Source organism: Polypterus senegalus, chromosome 8 (assembly GCF_016835505.1).
Source record: "Polypterus senegalus isolate Bchr_013 chromosome 8, ASM1683550v1, whole genome shotgun sequence".
Classification (NCBI taxonomy): Eukaryota; Metazoa; Chordata; class Cladistia; order Polypteriformes; family Polypteridae; genus Polypterus; species Polypterus senegalus.
The window spans coordinates 6,069,627-6,085,679 of NC_053161.1; the positions used below are offsets into that span (position 1 = coordinate 6,069,627).

The window sequence follows — 16,053 nt, forward strand, 5'->3', positions numbered from 1 at the left end:
AAGGTGTGATAGCCAAATGTGGCATGGGTAACGATTTCTATGTGTTTAACCTGAAACAGTCTAGCGACAAGAGTGTAGAGTACACTTAGAAAATACGACATATTCAACAGCTAGAGGTTGCATAATGTGAAATCGGATTTATTTAACTTATAATATGCAAATGGAGCCTTTTTTTCTGTTCTTTATTTCACCTTTTACAATTTCTTGTATTAGGAATGTGTTAGTTTTCACATACCCCTTGGGGTCAGAGCACAGGTTCAGCCATTGTACAGCACCCCTGGAGCAATTACAGGTTAAGGGCCTTGCTCATGGGCCCAGCAGAGTAGGATCTCTTTTGGCAGTGATGGGGATTTGAACCGGCAACATTCTGGATACCAGCACAGATCCTTAGCCTCAGATCCACCAGTCCACCCCTATTTCTGCTTTCAGAGCACAGCACAGCTGTAAAACTACTCTACTTCAAGTGACTATGGATTTGCTTATGGCAGCAGAATCTGGGCAAATCAGCATATTAATTTTGTAAAACCTTAATGCAGAATTTGACACTGTCAAGCATGATGTTCTACTGCCCAGAAGGGAGAGCACTCTGGGTGTCTCTGGCACAGGCCACCAGTGGTTTAAGTCTTCTATCTGACTGATAGGGAATTGTATGTTAGTCTTAGCAAAGGCAGGTCCAGCACAACCCCAGCCACACAAAGAGAGTTTTTCTTAGGCCCCTGTTCTTCTCTATCTACATGCATCCTCTTGTCCATATTATTCATAGCCTTGTACTGGTTTATCAGTTATATGTGGATGATATTCAGATCTATTTCAGTGTTAGAACGGAAAGTTCATTCCTGTTTGCCCTCCTCACAGCTTGCCTGAATAAAATTAAAACCACAAAGTCATTAGCAGTTAAGCTTAGCTTAAGCAATGAAAATGAGCTTCTTCTGATGACATCATCAGACCTTCTTCTTCTACTAGAAATCTTTGTGTAATATTTGATTTGTCCCTTTTTCATTCTACCAGCATAAATCACATTAAGAAATGTTCTTCCTTCCTTCCATAATATATCCTGTGTTCACTCAATTCTCTCAATTTTCTTTAATATTCATAAACTTGCTCTTATTACTTCCTGTATTGACTACGGTAACTCCCGACTTGCTGGTTCCACTTCTAGTCTGTTATCACAGTTCCAGTTGGTTTAAAACTCTGCTGCAAGAGTCCTTACCGAGACCAGCAGCAGTGAACACCTAACATCCATTCTGCTTCACCTTCACTGACTCCCAGTGTCTTATATTATTTAAAATAAAATTAATAACCTATAAAGCTTTAAATGGTCTTACAGTGGACTACATTAGTATCACCTCCATTACTATGTTCCTGCTTGTCCATTAAGGTCCACTGATTCTAGCAATCATGTTGTCCCCCAAAGTAACCTGTGCTATGTGAGTGACAAAGTCATCAACTTTGGGATGACTTCCCTAAATTTATAAGATCAGCCAACTCCATTAATTCTTCTATAAACAACTTAAAACTCATTTGTTCGGGATGGCATATACAGTAACTTAACCTGACTTTCTGACTTTTCTTTCAGTTTACCCTCTTTGTCCAGTCAACCAGGATGATTGGCATTCGTATCACAAATTATACTATTTCTTCAAGGTCTTTTTGTAGTATTGTGCATATTTATTCTGGTTTATTGTTTCTTATTCTAATAAAAACTTTCCATTACTATTTATATTTATTTAGTGTTTTATGCAATGTCACACACATGTCAATAGGAGACAGCTAAATGACTTGAGTAATTGTAATACCACATCAGACCAGGGGGCGGAAAAGTGCGCTGACTGTTTTTCTCAGTTCCTTGCAGATCATTCCTGAGAAATCCCACCAGGTTTCGGCACCTTTGATGAAGTCACTTCCATTTCCGGTGCCTTTGATGACATCACATCCGGTCCCTGTCCCTGATGACGCCACTTCCTCTATGGGCCTTTAAAGCCCGTCTTGCTTCCAGTCAAACAGTTCTGTTTTGGACTCATTCTTGTGAACACCTCTGTTCAATTATTTAACCTTTTTGCAGCCAGGATATATTAAATTTGGCTGCCCCAAAACTTTATGATGTCTGGAGTGCATTTTATATCAGTGCAGATATATTTTGTATCCAAAGTTGCATATACCCTGTTGTTGAAATTGAATTTCTCTGATGTGCTTTAAGCATGGGAAAAGTGCTATATAAATAAAATGTAATATTAATTTTCTATATGTGGAGACCATAACGATGGAAAACATTTAAAACATTGTAGTCACTGGTTAGTTTGGACATATTATCCTCTTTAATAAAACCCCTGTGTGCGTCCAGGTGTCTGTGTGTGTGTGTGTGTGTGTCCTCTGGTGAAATGCACATACGTGGGGCCGCACAGCGCATTGCGCCGTGCCCCGCTCATGCACACGGCACCGTGGACACACATACACTGGAAGCTGGGCACACAGTGAATGGCCTAGCCGCGGCCGCTCATGACAAGCAAATAAAGGACATCATTGCTGGGGAGAGTGCTGATTGGGTAGTCGTGAACGCGCTCATAAAATCCGTTGCTGGGGAGATGCCACACATACAATAATCAGCCGCACGCCAGCACAGATTAAAATACTTGCAGGAGAACTGCACAGTACTTGCTGGGAAGACGCCTCAGGCACAATTATCAGCTCCACGCCACACATTACATCAGTTGCTGGGGACACTCTGCTGATTGCCCACTGTTGTGACAGAAAATTAAAGTCATGTTACGGACAACAAAGCCAGTATTACTGTCAGAGAAAATTACAGGCATTTTACGGAAATATAAACCAGTATTACTGTGAGAGAAAATTAAAGGCACACAATACAGTGACGCATATTACAGCCACATACAAGCCAGTATTACTGTAAGAGAAAATATTACGGACGTATCTACTAACAACATGCCACCCAAAAAAAAGGACACGTCAAGTAGGACAAAAGACACAGACAATCAAATCCTATATAAGCAATATCTCCTGGAAGAACAGTCAGCTCAACAAGTAAACATCAACAAAAGAAACGCTGAAAGACAAAGAAAAATACGAGCAAATAGATAGATTGAAGAAAAAGAAAATGACTGTCAGAAAAACGCTAAAAGAAAAAGACTCAGAAGAGCAAACTTTAGAAAAGGTTGGCATTTACTTGTCAGAACCAGTATTCAACCACGGTCAGTTATATGTTGCATTATCAAGAGTGAGAAGTTATCCAGATGTTGTTGTCAAGGTTGTAGATGGTCCTGAACAAGGCAAACTGTTGCCAAACTCAGACAGAATATTTACAAGAAATATTGTCTATAATGAAATTTTATAGAAAATTTTCATAAGGTAAAAAAATGTAACATTTTTCCTAAATATCTTCTTCAGATATTGTGTATTACAGATTGTTACAAAGTTTTTAAGGCAATATTAATTATACTTACTATTTTGTCATATACGTTTCTATTTTATTTTTATTATTATTTTACTTTAGGCTTCTTGCAAAAATATTTTTGACAAAAAAAAAAAATTAAGACAAGAAACAGAATGAGGTCAAGGTCCCTTGCCATTTAATATAGACTGTTCCTACTAATGTTTATACACTACTGTTCTAGCGCCCGTTATTGTAACGGGCTTAATGTCTAGTATCCTATAAATGACAAGACTGTCAAAACATGTATCATTTCATCATTTTTCATCACTAACATTGCCTGTGTAATTTGGTTTTGTTTTGTACAATTGTCATTTCTGGTGATAAATGGAGTCTGATTGGTCATTGGACTACAATACAGTACAAGAAAATCAAAAACAGTTTTTACAGTTTTGGGCTTAGCACACCATTCAATGAAATTCTGATCTGTAATGAGTAAAGTAAATAGAGAAATGTGTTGTTCTTCATGTCTTGTGCCAACTTCATGCTTATTTAGAAGACCTACTGAAATAAATAGTAATTTTTTTTTCTCAAATGTAAACTATTACATCTGACAGATGTGTACAATTGTTATGCTTACCTGTGGCATAAAATAGTGGCAACCATACATTACAGGGACATTTCCAGGAACTGGACCTTGATCAACACAGAGATCTTCCTTAATGCTATTTTTTAGCTGCAATTGAAAATCAGAAAAATGCATATTATGGAATATTTCAAATAAATCAGCTAAAAACATAAAAAACATTTAAAACAATTGTTAGGAAGACTTAGCATGCTTCGTAATAAAGATGATCTTCTACTAGACAGATAACCCTTTTTCAACCTTTGAGTGATGGTTTTTGTTGCCCAAATCTGTCTGTTCACCCACTTCTTCTTTTTCTCAAACCATTCTCCTGATTGTGGTGGTAAGAAAATAGACAAACATCCCTGTCTTCTGGAAACTGATTCAAGTTACTCAAAGGTGCTTTCCAGATGTCCTCAGGTGAGGTGTTAAATGTAATCCTTTTAATGTGCGTGTTTGTGTGTGTCCCTACTAGATGTCCATAATACCTCAGTGGTCTCTTCCTCAGCAATTTTGTTCTCTCTTCTCCCGAATAGACCCTATCAAAGTCAACTTAGCAAAACCTCTATTTTTGCCCAGTTGGGAAAAATATAACATTGTCCTGAAGAAGACAGTTAAAAAGTACCAGAGATAAAGGGCTAAGAAAAACTTTAGTATTAAAGCAGCCAGAAGGGCAATGTCAGCAAAGCAACAATTGTAATTATGGAGACAAAATGAGCTCCAAAAATAAAAAAATAAAAAAATTCAAAACCAGAGAATATGTGTGAGATTTGTGGACTCTTTTAGAACTATTTCAATTCAGTGAGTACTACACCACCATCTTTTATATGACTAGCAATAATAAATAATCTGGGCACACCCATGTAAAAAACCCACATAATGGTGGCCGGAAAGGTGAAGTTTAAAAATAGTAATGAGAAAAAAACAGATAACAGAATCACAAATAAGGCTTTAAAAAGTTCAAAATCAAGACAGCCTCATTTTTTTCAACTAGTTGCACTCATTATCTTATTTTTAAATGACTATCAACCGCTTGTCACCGTATATAAAAAGTTAAATGACCAGTTAATGAGAGCCACAAATTTCCATTTTACAAATAATATCTGCTTCTGTTCCAATGCACTGATGAGTTAATTGCTCTTAAGTGCATTTACATACATAAGGATTTAAAATATTATTGTTTTGCACTTTTGTTTATTATTCTGTTTATTTTATTTGCTTTATTCATATTTTCATGTGGTTATCTCCATTGTGTTAGGTTCCCTTTGAGTGTAACCATATTTTTATTGCCAGTGTCGCATGTTGCTGGTCACACGGGTGTGGGCGGGGTATAAAATATCAGCATGTTTAAGAGGGCACCATGTAGTTATCACTGTTTTAGCTTTGGGGTATATTCAAAAAAGGTATTTAGGAAAAGTATGTTTTTCTTGAGTCTTGAACTTTTGGTTTGGTTTTTGGTATTTTGATCTGGACTTATTTTTTTGAACCAAGACAATCGGTTTTCTTGTGCCTTTTTTGAGTACTGATTTCTGCCTTTCAACAGACTATTCTTCTAAATCTCATTTTAAAGAAGCTCTTAATTTCCTTGTCTTAATTTACTTTAAAATAAAAGCCCCTGTGGCATGATGTTACTTTTTTCCATTGCCATTTCATTTTCAGTCCTTTGTAAAAGTTTCTGTTATGTATTGAAATAAATGTAATAATGATTGGTAGTATTCCCAGGCAACAGGGGGAGCCACAGTGGATTAAGAGATATCTTGGACAAGTGGTTACTAAAAACGTTCTTAGTAAAAAAGCCTACTGTGCAGTTAACATAACTTCTGGCCTCAGTGTCTATCGTTGAATATCAGCCTCAAATTACCAAACATAGCAGTTTCATCTCGCCCTTCCTTAATTATTACTCTCCTCTCATGTTCACATTCTTGTTTTGAATCTAAGTGTGCCTGGCCTGTGTCTATCATATACTAAAACTCTTAAGCATTAATTATGGTAGAAATGGCAGCTGCAATTGTAATTGTCATGTTTGCAGTCATTACAACATCATCATGATTTATGTTGGCTGTCTCAGCCAACACGCTTTTCCACACTTATCTTGGTGTAGGTTCCCAGCTAAAGGAAGTACTTCTTGCTGTTAACTACATCAAGATGCAGCTTAAAAAGAGTTAGACTACCTTGGTAAATTTATGCAACAAATGAAATAAATTATATTCTTAGTTATTTCAGTCCTACAACTTATTTGTAAGAACATTAATAACATAAAACGTCTGGTGATCTAACATCTAAATTTTAATGTATCCCTTCCAAATAACTTGTACAAGTTGTCAGGTTGTTTAAATACATGACTCTTGTGACCCTTTATATTTTAAATATAAATGCTCTTCCTCTTAGTTTCCTGTTTTCCTGGGTTATGTGATAAGCTTTTTAAAAGGAAAAATTGTGATGGATAAATTTGATCAATAATGTAGATAATTTTCAAGACCTTTATTAGGTCTCCATGTAGCCTCACTGTTCATGCCTAAAGATATTCAAGTTCCCTTAGCCTTTCTGCACATAATACCCCAGATGTAGTTTTATTAATGATTTATAGAGTGTAATCAGCAGGCCATACCATATGCGCTTCAGTACAGGTCATCCATCTGAAGCTAAGCATATTCCAGCCCTGCCAGTACTTGGATGGGAAACCATCAATAACACTTTGGGTTGCTGCTGGAAGAGGTGTTGGTGAAGCCAGCAGGGGGCACTTTCCCTGGGGATTCCAATGTCACAGTGCAGTGATGAAGACTCTGTGCTGTAAAAATGGCACCATCCTTTGGATGAGACCTAAAACCAAGGTCCTGACTCTCTGTGGTCATAAAATATCCCTGGGTATTCTTTAAAAAAAGTACGGTGTATCCCAACGTCCAGGCTAAATTGCCTACCATGGTGTAGTCATTCTGTCTCTAATTGGCTATCTCTCTCACCACTTTACCACCTAACAGCTAATGTGTGGTGTGCATACTGTGCATATTGCACACATTAGTGATGGTTGAAGTGGCTCCCCACTCTCTACATGAAGTGCTTTGAGAAGTGAGAAAAGCATTTTGTAAATGTAAAGAATTATTATAATTATTATTACTATTATTTGAATATGAAATTATTTTGGTGCATTTCCTAGACAATGACAATGCTATGTGAATGTAAACCTGAAAATCCTTTTCATTGGTTACTGCCTTTAGAAAAGCATCACTCATCTTGTATCATAATGAGTTAGCTAGTTTAGTTAGTTTAGTTAGGTGTCATTTCATTTGCACCCTGGGGAAATTTTGCTTTTTACTGAATTTATTTAATGAAAAAATATACATATACACATTATGGACAGATCACACACCAGAAGAGCTGAAAGGGAAGAAAATTATAAAGAAACACTTCTGACTTGGCTGTCTTGTTATAATAAGGCATTATCCAGGTGCATTGCTGTTGGTATAAAGGACCTCCAGTTGCGTTTCTTCACAAACCTCTGCTCAATGATTCATAGGCTGAAAGTCCTCAATGTTAGTGTGTCACAGTAAATGTGCAGCATTGTTCATAATGGCACTCAGTTTTGTTTTAATTCTCTACTTTGCTACGCCCCCCCTCCCCCAGGGGGCCCAGAGTGCATGCCATAACTGAGCTTGTACCTTTAATTAGCTTGTTAATTCAGTGGGCCTCACTTGATGTTAGCATCCCAGCACACCACAGCATAGAAAATCACACTGGCCATTACATAGTTGTTGAAGATTTGATGAGTGTTACTTACCATATTATACAAACACAGTCTCCTAAGAAAAAAAAGAGTTCTGGCCTGCCATTTTTTATACAGTTCCTCCCTCTGTGTTATGAGACCAGTCCAGCATGTCATTGATGTGGACTCCCAAATACTTTTAGGAGTGGACCATTTCTACATCCACTCACTCACTAGTGACTGGACATAGAGGTTCTTTAGTGTGGTGAAAGTTAACAACCGGTTTTGTGGTTGTGCTGATGTTAAAATGCAGACAATTCTCTTTGCACCAAGAATCAAACTTTTCCACCTGACTCCTATACTCTGTCTCATTCCTTTATCAATACACCCCATAAGTGCAGAATCATCTGAACATCTCTACAATTGACATGCGCTGGCGTTATATTTATAGTCTGAGGTGTACAGAGTGAAGAGTAAGGGAAACAGGACTGTTCCTTGTGGTGCTCCAGTGTTGCTCACATCTGTATCAGAGACACAGTTGTTGAGCCTCACAAACTGTGGTCTGTCTGACAGTTCGTTATCCAGGACACCATAAACTCATCTTCCTGCATATCTCTGAGTTTACCCTTAAAAGGGATGGATGGATGATGCTGAAGGTGCTACCAGCTTTGTCCAGGTGAAAATAAGCCTTGTAAAGGAGACAGATAGTTGTATCCTTTATTCCAGTCTTTGTCTGATGGGCAAACTGCAGTGGTTTCAGGTGGTCTACCACAAGAGGAGCCATACACTTATACTTTAAACTTTATTTTCCAACTGTTTCCTATTCTAAAAATTATAGTTTTTAAATTAATTTTACTACAATGTTAGTATAATAATAATTATAATAATACATTTTATTAATATAGTGCCTTTCCCATCTGCCATCCATTACTGAGGTCATCAGCTTTACTAACTAAACCAGACTGAGTGTCATTCATTTAAATTAAAAACAGTAACAGTCTGAAGGCAGACGGCTTAGAGACACTACTCATGAATCACTGCATTTGGAGCCTCCTCCCTTTATGTGTACTCTTTGTTATATTTCCCAGTTTTGTGACAGAATCCAACAGCTACCCTCTTAAGAGTTAGCCTAGGGTGCAAAGTAATGTCAAAGGACCTGTGAAATTTTAAAGACGGTAATAAATAAAAGATATGACCGTGGACTTCAGTTATATTGGAGCTTGTCTCCTGATGTATATCTGTCTAGTCCAGATTGTAGTTTCAGGCTTCCAAGCACTTTTACTATCTGAACAATGAATTGAACTGTATGTTTGAGCGGGGAGATGCATATTTAAACCAGTTTGATGTAGATTAAGCGAAAATGATTTTAGTGACTACCCTGTGAAATTAGACCAGCAATGACATTTTTTAAGTTGAAAAAGGAAAAACACATCACTATTGGGTCTTTTGTTTTATAAAAGAAGTTTTTTTCATCACATTTTAAATGAGTAACATTGGGGCTTAGGAATTGAATTGATTCTACTCTATTAACAATTACTCCTTTTATATTTCCCTATTGATTAACCATTCAGTGCTTTTGGTTTTGAACATCAATAATTCTTTAATTATAAAATGAACAACTGTAAATTCAAATTATTACCATATATGAGTTTAAAATTGTAAATTTGAGTCTAAAATTATAAATAAAATTGAGTCTTCGTTTCTAATTTAACTGTTCATCCCTGTATAGAGTGACTTTAGTATACTTACACTTCCATAGCCAAGAATGTCATCCCAGGGATCCAACTGAGGATATACATTTTCCAGATACCATTTAAAGGGCTTACAATTTAATTTTTCTCTAATCTTTTTTCTTTCTGAGATGTCACCAATATCAACCCCATGATCCTGCCAAAAACAATTAGAGATATTATGATATATTATACCAAGCAATATAATACACTGTGACAAACTCAAATCTTTTGAATTCAGCCCATTGCTAGCCTATTACACTTTAGCTTAGCCCAGTCCAGACAAGTATTAGATGGTCCTAAAAATGAGTGCACGGATGATATTCAGCCTTATGACAGTGTGGACATGTGTCAGTTCCAGCTGTCATACTTAAGGTTCAGACTGCACAGCCTTAAGACCATGTGTCCTAGAGAAAACTGTTCAACTTGCCTTCACCCAGAGCCATAAACACATGATTTCCCTTGATTATGCTTCAAATAATGCCAATTATGAAACATGCTATATAAAATTACATGGGAATTACTTAGCTAGAAAAGGAAATACAAAAGGAACATCTGAAAAAAAGACAACTTATTCTTCACATTATGTGAAAATACCTCTACTGCTACCACCATATTATTGCAATATGTACAGTACTACAGAATACAATGCTTCTTTTTCCCAGAAAATGTGGCTCAGTAACTATTGTTTGTGGAACAAAATAGATAATACAATAGTTCAGAGACAAAGTAAACCAAAAAATGCTCTCTCACCACACAAGTCTTAAGTGATAAAATTATTTTTTTAAGGATGTCAGGGTAATTGGCCACTCTCAAAGTGCTACCTATGCCCACCTACCCAGGAAATGTTACTCAATTAAAAAATTATAATAATATGCAATAAACAAAAAGCCTATATATTGTATATTGGTATATCTTAACTGGAAATGACTTTCGTTACTGAACTGGGTGAGAATATCATGTTTTCCATAACTAAACATGCACAATCTTCCTCTCATTTCCTCCTTCTATCACTCTTTCATCGATTCATTTTGTTTCTACCACTTCCCGGGTCTACTGCTGGCATATCTGTATTAAAGTATGTTCTCACAAAGTGGAGGTCAGCTTTTAAAACCTACAGTTTTATAGTTACTTCAGTTGCTACAGTTACTTCAAGAATCAGTGGTCATCTTTAAAGACCATTCAATTGTGCTGCCCATATAAATTGTGGTGTCCTTGAGGTAGTCTAGTTCCACACAAATCCAAACGGCACATGTATCAAGACACGTATATCGGTTAAATGGTGTTTTTAAACTGTTTGTCGAAATGGAAAAATACATTTCATTGGGATACACTTCAGAGGCTTTCAGAAATGTTGAAGCGGGTATAGAAAATGGACCAATGGTTTGAGATTTTGTTCATTTACAGTATGGTTTTTTTTTGGTATCTTCCTTTTATACATTGCCACATGCGCATGGGAGACAATTTATGGGCTTGAATAAATGTGTTTCCCCGCCGAACCAAGGGTTGGCGTTGTACTCTAACTCTATTTCCTCCTTCCCTCTGCAGACCATCAGAAGAACCTGCCTCATAAAAAGTCACTTCCACTTCCGATCCAACAGAAGTCTTTCCGCCTCTGGTCCCTCAGAACCTGCCTCCCTATGACATCATTTCCAGTTTCAGTCCCACCTCTTCCTGTCAGTCAGGATATTTGTTATCTTTGTCATTGTAGTTCAGTTCTGTTTTGGACTCAAGTCTGTAAAGACATAATATTGCTTTTTTTGTCTTTTGCCAACCTCATCTTTTCAAGTATACAGGGTGGCTACCCCAAACCTTTTTCTGTCTCCCACTGTTTATTTTAAAATGTAGAAGTATAAAAGTTAAGATTTTGTCTTGGATTACCTAAGGACGACTGAATGTGACATACTCATATTTATCATTTCAGGCAAGGGTGATGCAGTTCACTAGCTTTTGGCAGTCTATGCAGGTACAGTATTTAGTGATAGGGATTGAAACATGACCTCAGAATTGGAAGTGTTTTTACAGCCCAACTGTATTGCGCTTAGCTAGGAACAGCTCCAGCATATCCCAGTGATAAGAGTCTGAATAAGCCACAAGGACAACATAATCTGCCAATGGCACAGGTGGTGTATGATGCAACCTTCTGTTCCCAGAGCCTCGGTGGGTCCTTAATATCCTGTTCATGAAATCAACAGAGAGATAAGACACACGCTTGGTGGAGTCCTATGTGCACTTTACCATTCAACTTAATGTCAAATATGTACATACTTCACAAAAGAAGAATGAATGTAAAGCAGATTACAGCTAAGCATATCTCTTTTCCTGAATGTCAAAATTATATGCGAAAGCACAATTATAAAACTGATCATTGAATATTTTGGTCAATACCAAGTACAATTGTGGGTAATCATTTGTTAAAATGGAGTAGTTGGTATTAATAATCAATGGTTAACACAGAAATCTAATACTAAGAATGTGTTTGAACCACAATCTGAAAAAAGAGCTGTGGTTCACCTTCCATGATCAAACAATTTCTACAAATTATGAATTTAAATGCCCCTCCAGGCATATACATCAAGCCCCATCTGAGCGATGAAGTGGAATGTGGACTCTTTTACCAAAACGTACAATATTTGATGAATTTATGCTTTAATAAACTTTATAAAATACCTTAATTGGAAGATTCCAAGCAATATTAACATTTGTTTTATATTCGTCCATCCAAACCTCGGCAACCCTCAGAGCATTTCTCTTCATAGTGATGCTCAGGTCCGGGAGGTACGGTTTGTGTGCCCTCTCAATATGTGCAATCTTGGAGCATGGAATCACCTCGACACTACCGCCGCACAGCCAGACCTGGTGAACCAAAGAAGATGAGCAACCTCCTTAAAATGACAACCCAGCATAAAGACTAATGTTAAACTGCGTGCTTTATATCATAAGTCATTCACAGTGTTTAATAACCTCATTGAAAATAGTTCTTTCAGTGTAAAGGAGCTCTAAAATGTTTGTTCCTAAAATGTTGACCTTTATCTTCCTTTTAACATACACCTTAAATAAAACAATACTGATGTTATTCATTTAAAATGAAATTCTTGATGAGGCATTATGTGCTAAATTAACAAAATAAAAGAAGCATAATTAATCACCAGACCAGTTGAGTAAAGCAGTGTTAAAATAAAGATTGACTATTTTACTCAAACATAAGATGAATATTAATAATCTTGAACTAAATCTGATATTGCAAAAATGCACATTGATTAAACAAATGGCATAAAAGGTTGATATTTATTTTAATTATTTGCTGAAATAGTTATACAATCCTAACTTTTCTTTATGGAAATATAACAGTGCCTTTGAAATCAAAAGTGGTTATATCATCATATCAAAGTATTTTGGTTCACTTTTCCTTGCAGGCTCAATGACTATCTGAGCTCTGATGCAGTTTCACATAGGTTGGTTAGGTGTGGAATTTGGCCAGGCCTCTCCAAAACTCCAAATTTCTTTTTATACAACTATTCTGATGATAGATCATTTTCCCCTTGTAATGATGGCAAAACATTCAAGTCCTAAAGTAGTACCAAAACATGACTTTAACACCACCATGTCTAACTGTGAGGTTTTTATAGTGGAGTGCCATTTTACATTTTTCAGCAGAGCTCAAGTAGGCAGAATAAATTCACCTTATCTATCCAGAAAGCATTGTTTCAGACCTTTAGTTGATAATCCAGGCCAGTTTTGGCAAAACCGAGACAAGCACTCTACCTGGAACTCCATTTTTGATTAGTGAGGATTCAAGAGCAGATAAGGTGAGAAATGTAGCAACACTCGTGAAACAAACCTACTATACAGAAAAGAGACCTTTGTAGTCAGAAGCCTGATTGTCACTTGATCTGACAGAGTTCTTCACTGGTTGGACTGGCTACGATGATTGCTTTTTGCACTCTATGTAGGGTGATGAGCCAAGCTTCCCTCCTTGTAGCCCAGTTGGGATGGGGGAGAGCCCTGACTGTGTCAAGAAGACATAGTTACAGAGAGTGCTGTATATTTCTGTATTGCTATATGCCCTTGGAGGGATTTTGTTTGGTAATGTACTTGCGGTAACAATGACTATTGTCTCAAAGTTTTTCACTTTTAGACCATTGGCCACTGGAGCTGCATATTTTTAGAGATTGCTTTGCAAACCTTATATAGACAGATTAATGTTATCAACTTGCCTTCTCCTTGAGATCTGATTGTGGAATGATGTCCCACTGTAACCTTTATACCAACAACTTCAGTCTAATGATAAGGGCCAAGGTCAGTCATATTTGTATCAAAATGACCTGTTGTCATTCAGACCTGATTGTTAACCATCATATTTAGACTCTATCACAATAAAGCAGAAAATCATATCAGGAAAAATTCTTTCTCATGGCAGTGCACATTTGGATTATTCATAAGCAGCGCTCTCATCTTGCCTACATTATTCATCATTTAGATGACACTATAGTAAATGCAATCCTGAGACTCAGCTGATGCTGTCTGATAAGTACTTAATGTAGAAATCTAAGCAAATACTGAAGTGATGGACAAATTTTTGCTCATATAGTGGCATGACAGGGGTGGTGAAAGATCTGAGTTAGTCAAGTTACTACCTTAGAGAACAACAGAGCAAGGAGAGAGTACAGAAATCTTGCTGAAGAATAGACAGTCATGCTATTGACCATGGTTTCCTGGCTTCCCTGCCCTTTAAATAGTGGCAGCTACAAAGTTCAGGAGGATGGCCAATTGCATCTTGAAGGAACACATTTACCCATTATGATGTAGAATCAGAATCGGTCACTTTGAGGCAATTCTTGCTTGCCTCCAGTCCACTTTTATACTCATCTTCGAAGGTGATATGCCATTTAAGCCTTGACTCCTCCTCATATGTCTCACATTTACATTTGCTTGTTCAATTGTGTTACCAAAGGCAAACTGAACAATTAGATTGTTCATAGAGACTGGACACACACACAGACCTTAGTGTTTTATAATATAGTAGATTTAATTGTAAATTCCGCAACACTTTAAAAATCAAAATTGTAAATGTTTATATGAAATATGCAAAAATGGTTTTGAAAATGTATGTATGAGTCTTCATTTATAAACCAAGACTTATTAGAGGATTTATATTTGCTACCAGAGGTTGAGGCAAAAATAAACCAACAAAGAGAAATACAGATTTTTTAATAAAATGTATAAATATGTAATTTTCTATCCCACTTAATCCAGAAAAGGGTCTTGGGGGATCCCAGAGCCTATCAAAGCTAGCATACAGCATGTGTATAAATATGTGAGATGTAATATATTGCATTTTTATAACTTGCTTAAAAAAACACAATTTTAATGGAATAAAATGTAACATACTCGAATACCCAATTCTACATTTTCTCCACCATAGACTTTCATGCCTCCATCTAAGACACCAATTTCACCCAGAAACTTTCTGTCTGCTGCAAGAATACCCATAATGGAAGGACTCCTGGTAGAGAGAAAAAAAATGAAAGTGATGAAATTGTACAAAGGCATAGAACATTTTGTAATGCTACAGAATTTAAATGTACAATGTTTTCAAATATTATTGAGAGACAGAAGAATTAATTACATTTTGAAGGCTTTTAATTTTTCACAATAACTGTTCATGTAGAGATTGTATGATCATGGTAACTGTGGTGTATTGTTAGTACTGCAAGTCCTCAGCACCACTGGTTCAGATTCTGGTTCAAGCATATTCTTTCCACATTTGTGTGGCTATTTCTCAGGTATTTCAGTCTCCTCCTACATCTCAAAGACAGGGAGGTTAAAGTTAATTGGCACCATGTTTGTGGAGTGTCGACCTGTGCTTGGCCACTTTGCCAGGGTTGGTTCCTGCCATGTACTTGTTGTCAAGATAGACTATACTGCACTACCCTCTAGCAACCCTGGACAAAAGTGTGATCATTTAGATCATTAAGAGATTAATACATTTTTGAAAAGAGTGAATGATATTCACATGATAGAGTAAACTACAGAAAGTGAAATACTCGGGGAAAAGAATTTTAAAATAGTCTACCTCCCATACATAATAGCATTGTTTAATCACTTCTGGCTTCATCTTTCCATTTTCTAAACTATCTTTTTCTGTTTCGAAATTGCAGGGTATTGGAACCAACCCCAGAGCATCAGGAAATAGTTTTGTTTGTCAAAAACTTTTCACTGTCAACACTACTTTTTGTTGATTCACATGTTGGATGATAAATAACAAGATCCTGTTGGCCCTAAGGAAAACATTCCATCTTCCAGATCTTCAGGTCTAGTAATATGTAAAGGGGTTTTGGTTTTCAATGGAAACGCTAAGTCGATTTCGATTAAAATATCTGATAAATAATTTAAAGGAAACTCATGTATGGCAGTTATATAACCAACTGAAGCCTTTTGTTCATTTCCTTTTATCTATATCATCTCAAATGGTTATTTAATTTACTCAAAAATAATGTTCTAGGCATGACATGGAATTAAATGGAAATTGTTCTCGAAGGGAATAAAATCACTTATTCCAGCCTTAGCTACTAAATGAGCTCATGTAGTTGCTGCCTAATATTGCATAAGC

The 16,053-nt window shown here is 36.6% G+C and overlaps 1 protein-coding gene across 2 annotated transcripts in view; it reads right to left on the reverse strand.

Moving 5' to 3' along the window:
- LOC120533725 (probable polypeptide N-acetylgalactosaminyltransferase 8) overlaps window positions 1-16,053 on the reverse strand; it is an 82,455-nt gene that overhangs the window by 13,693 nt on the left and 52,709 nt on the right. For both annotated transcript variants that reach the window (XM_039760641.1, XM_039760642.1), the window contains exons 6-9: window positions 14,832-14,946; window positions 12,111-12,296; window positions 9,460-9,597; window positions 4,026-4,121 (exon numbers count right to left, since the gene is read on the reverse strand). In XM_039760641.1, the coding sequence (XP_039616575.1) occupies window positions 4,026-4,121; window positions 9,460-9,597; window positions 12,111-12,296; window positions 14,832-14,946 (535 nt within the window). The remainder of the gene's footprint in view (window positions 1-4,025; window positions 4,122-9,459; window positions 9,598-12,110; window positions 12,297-14,831; window positions 14,947-16,053) is intronic.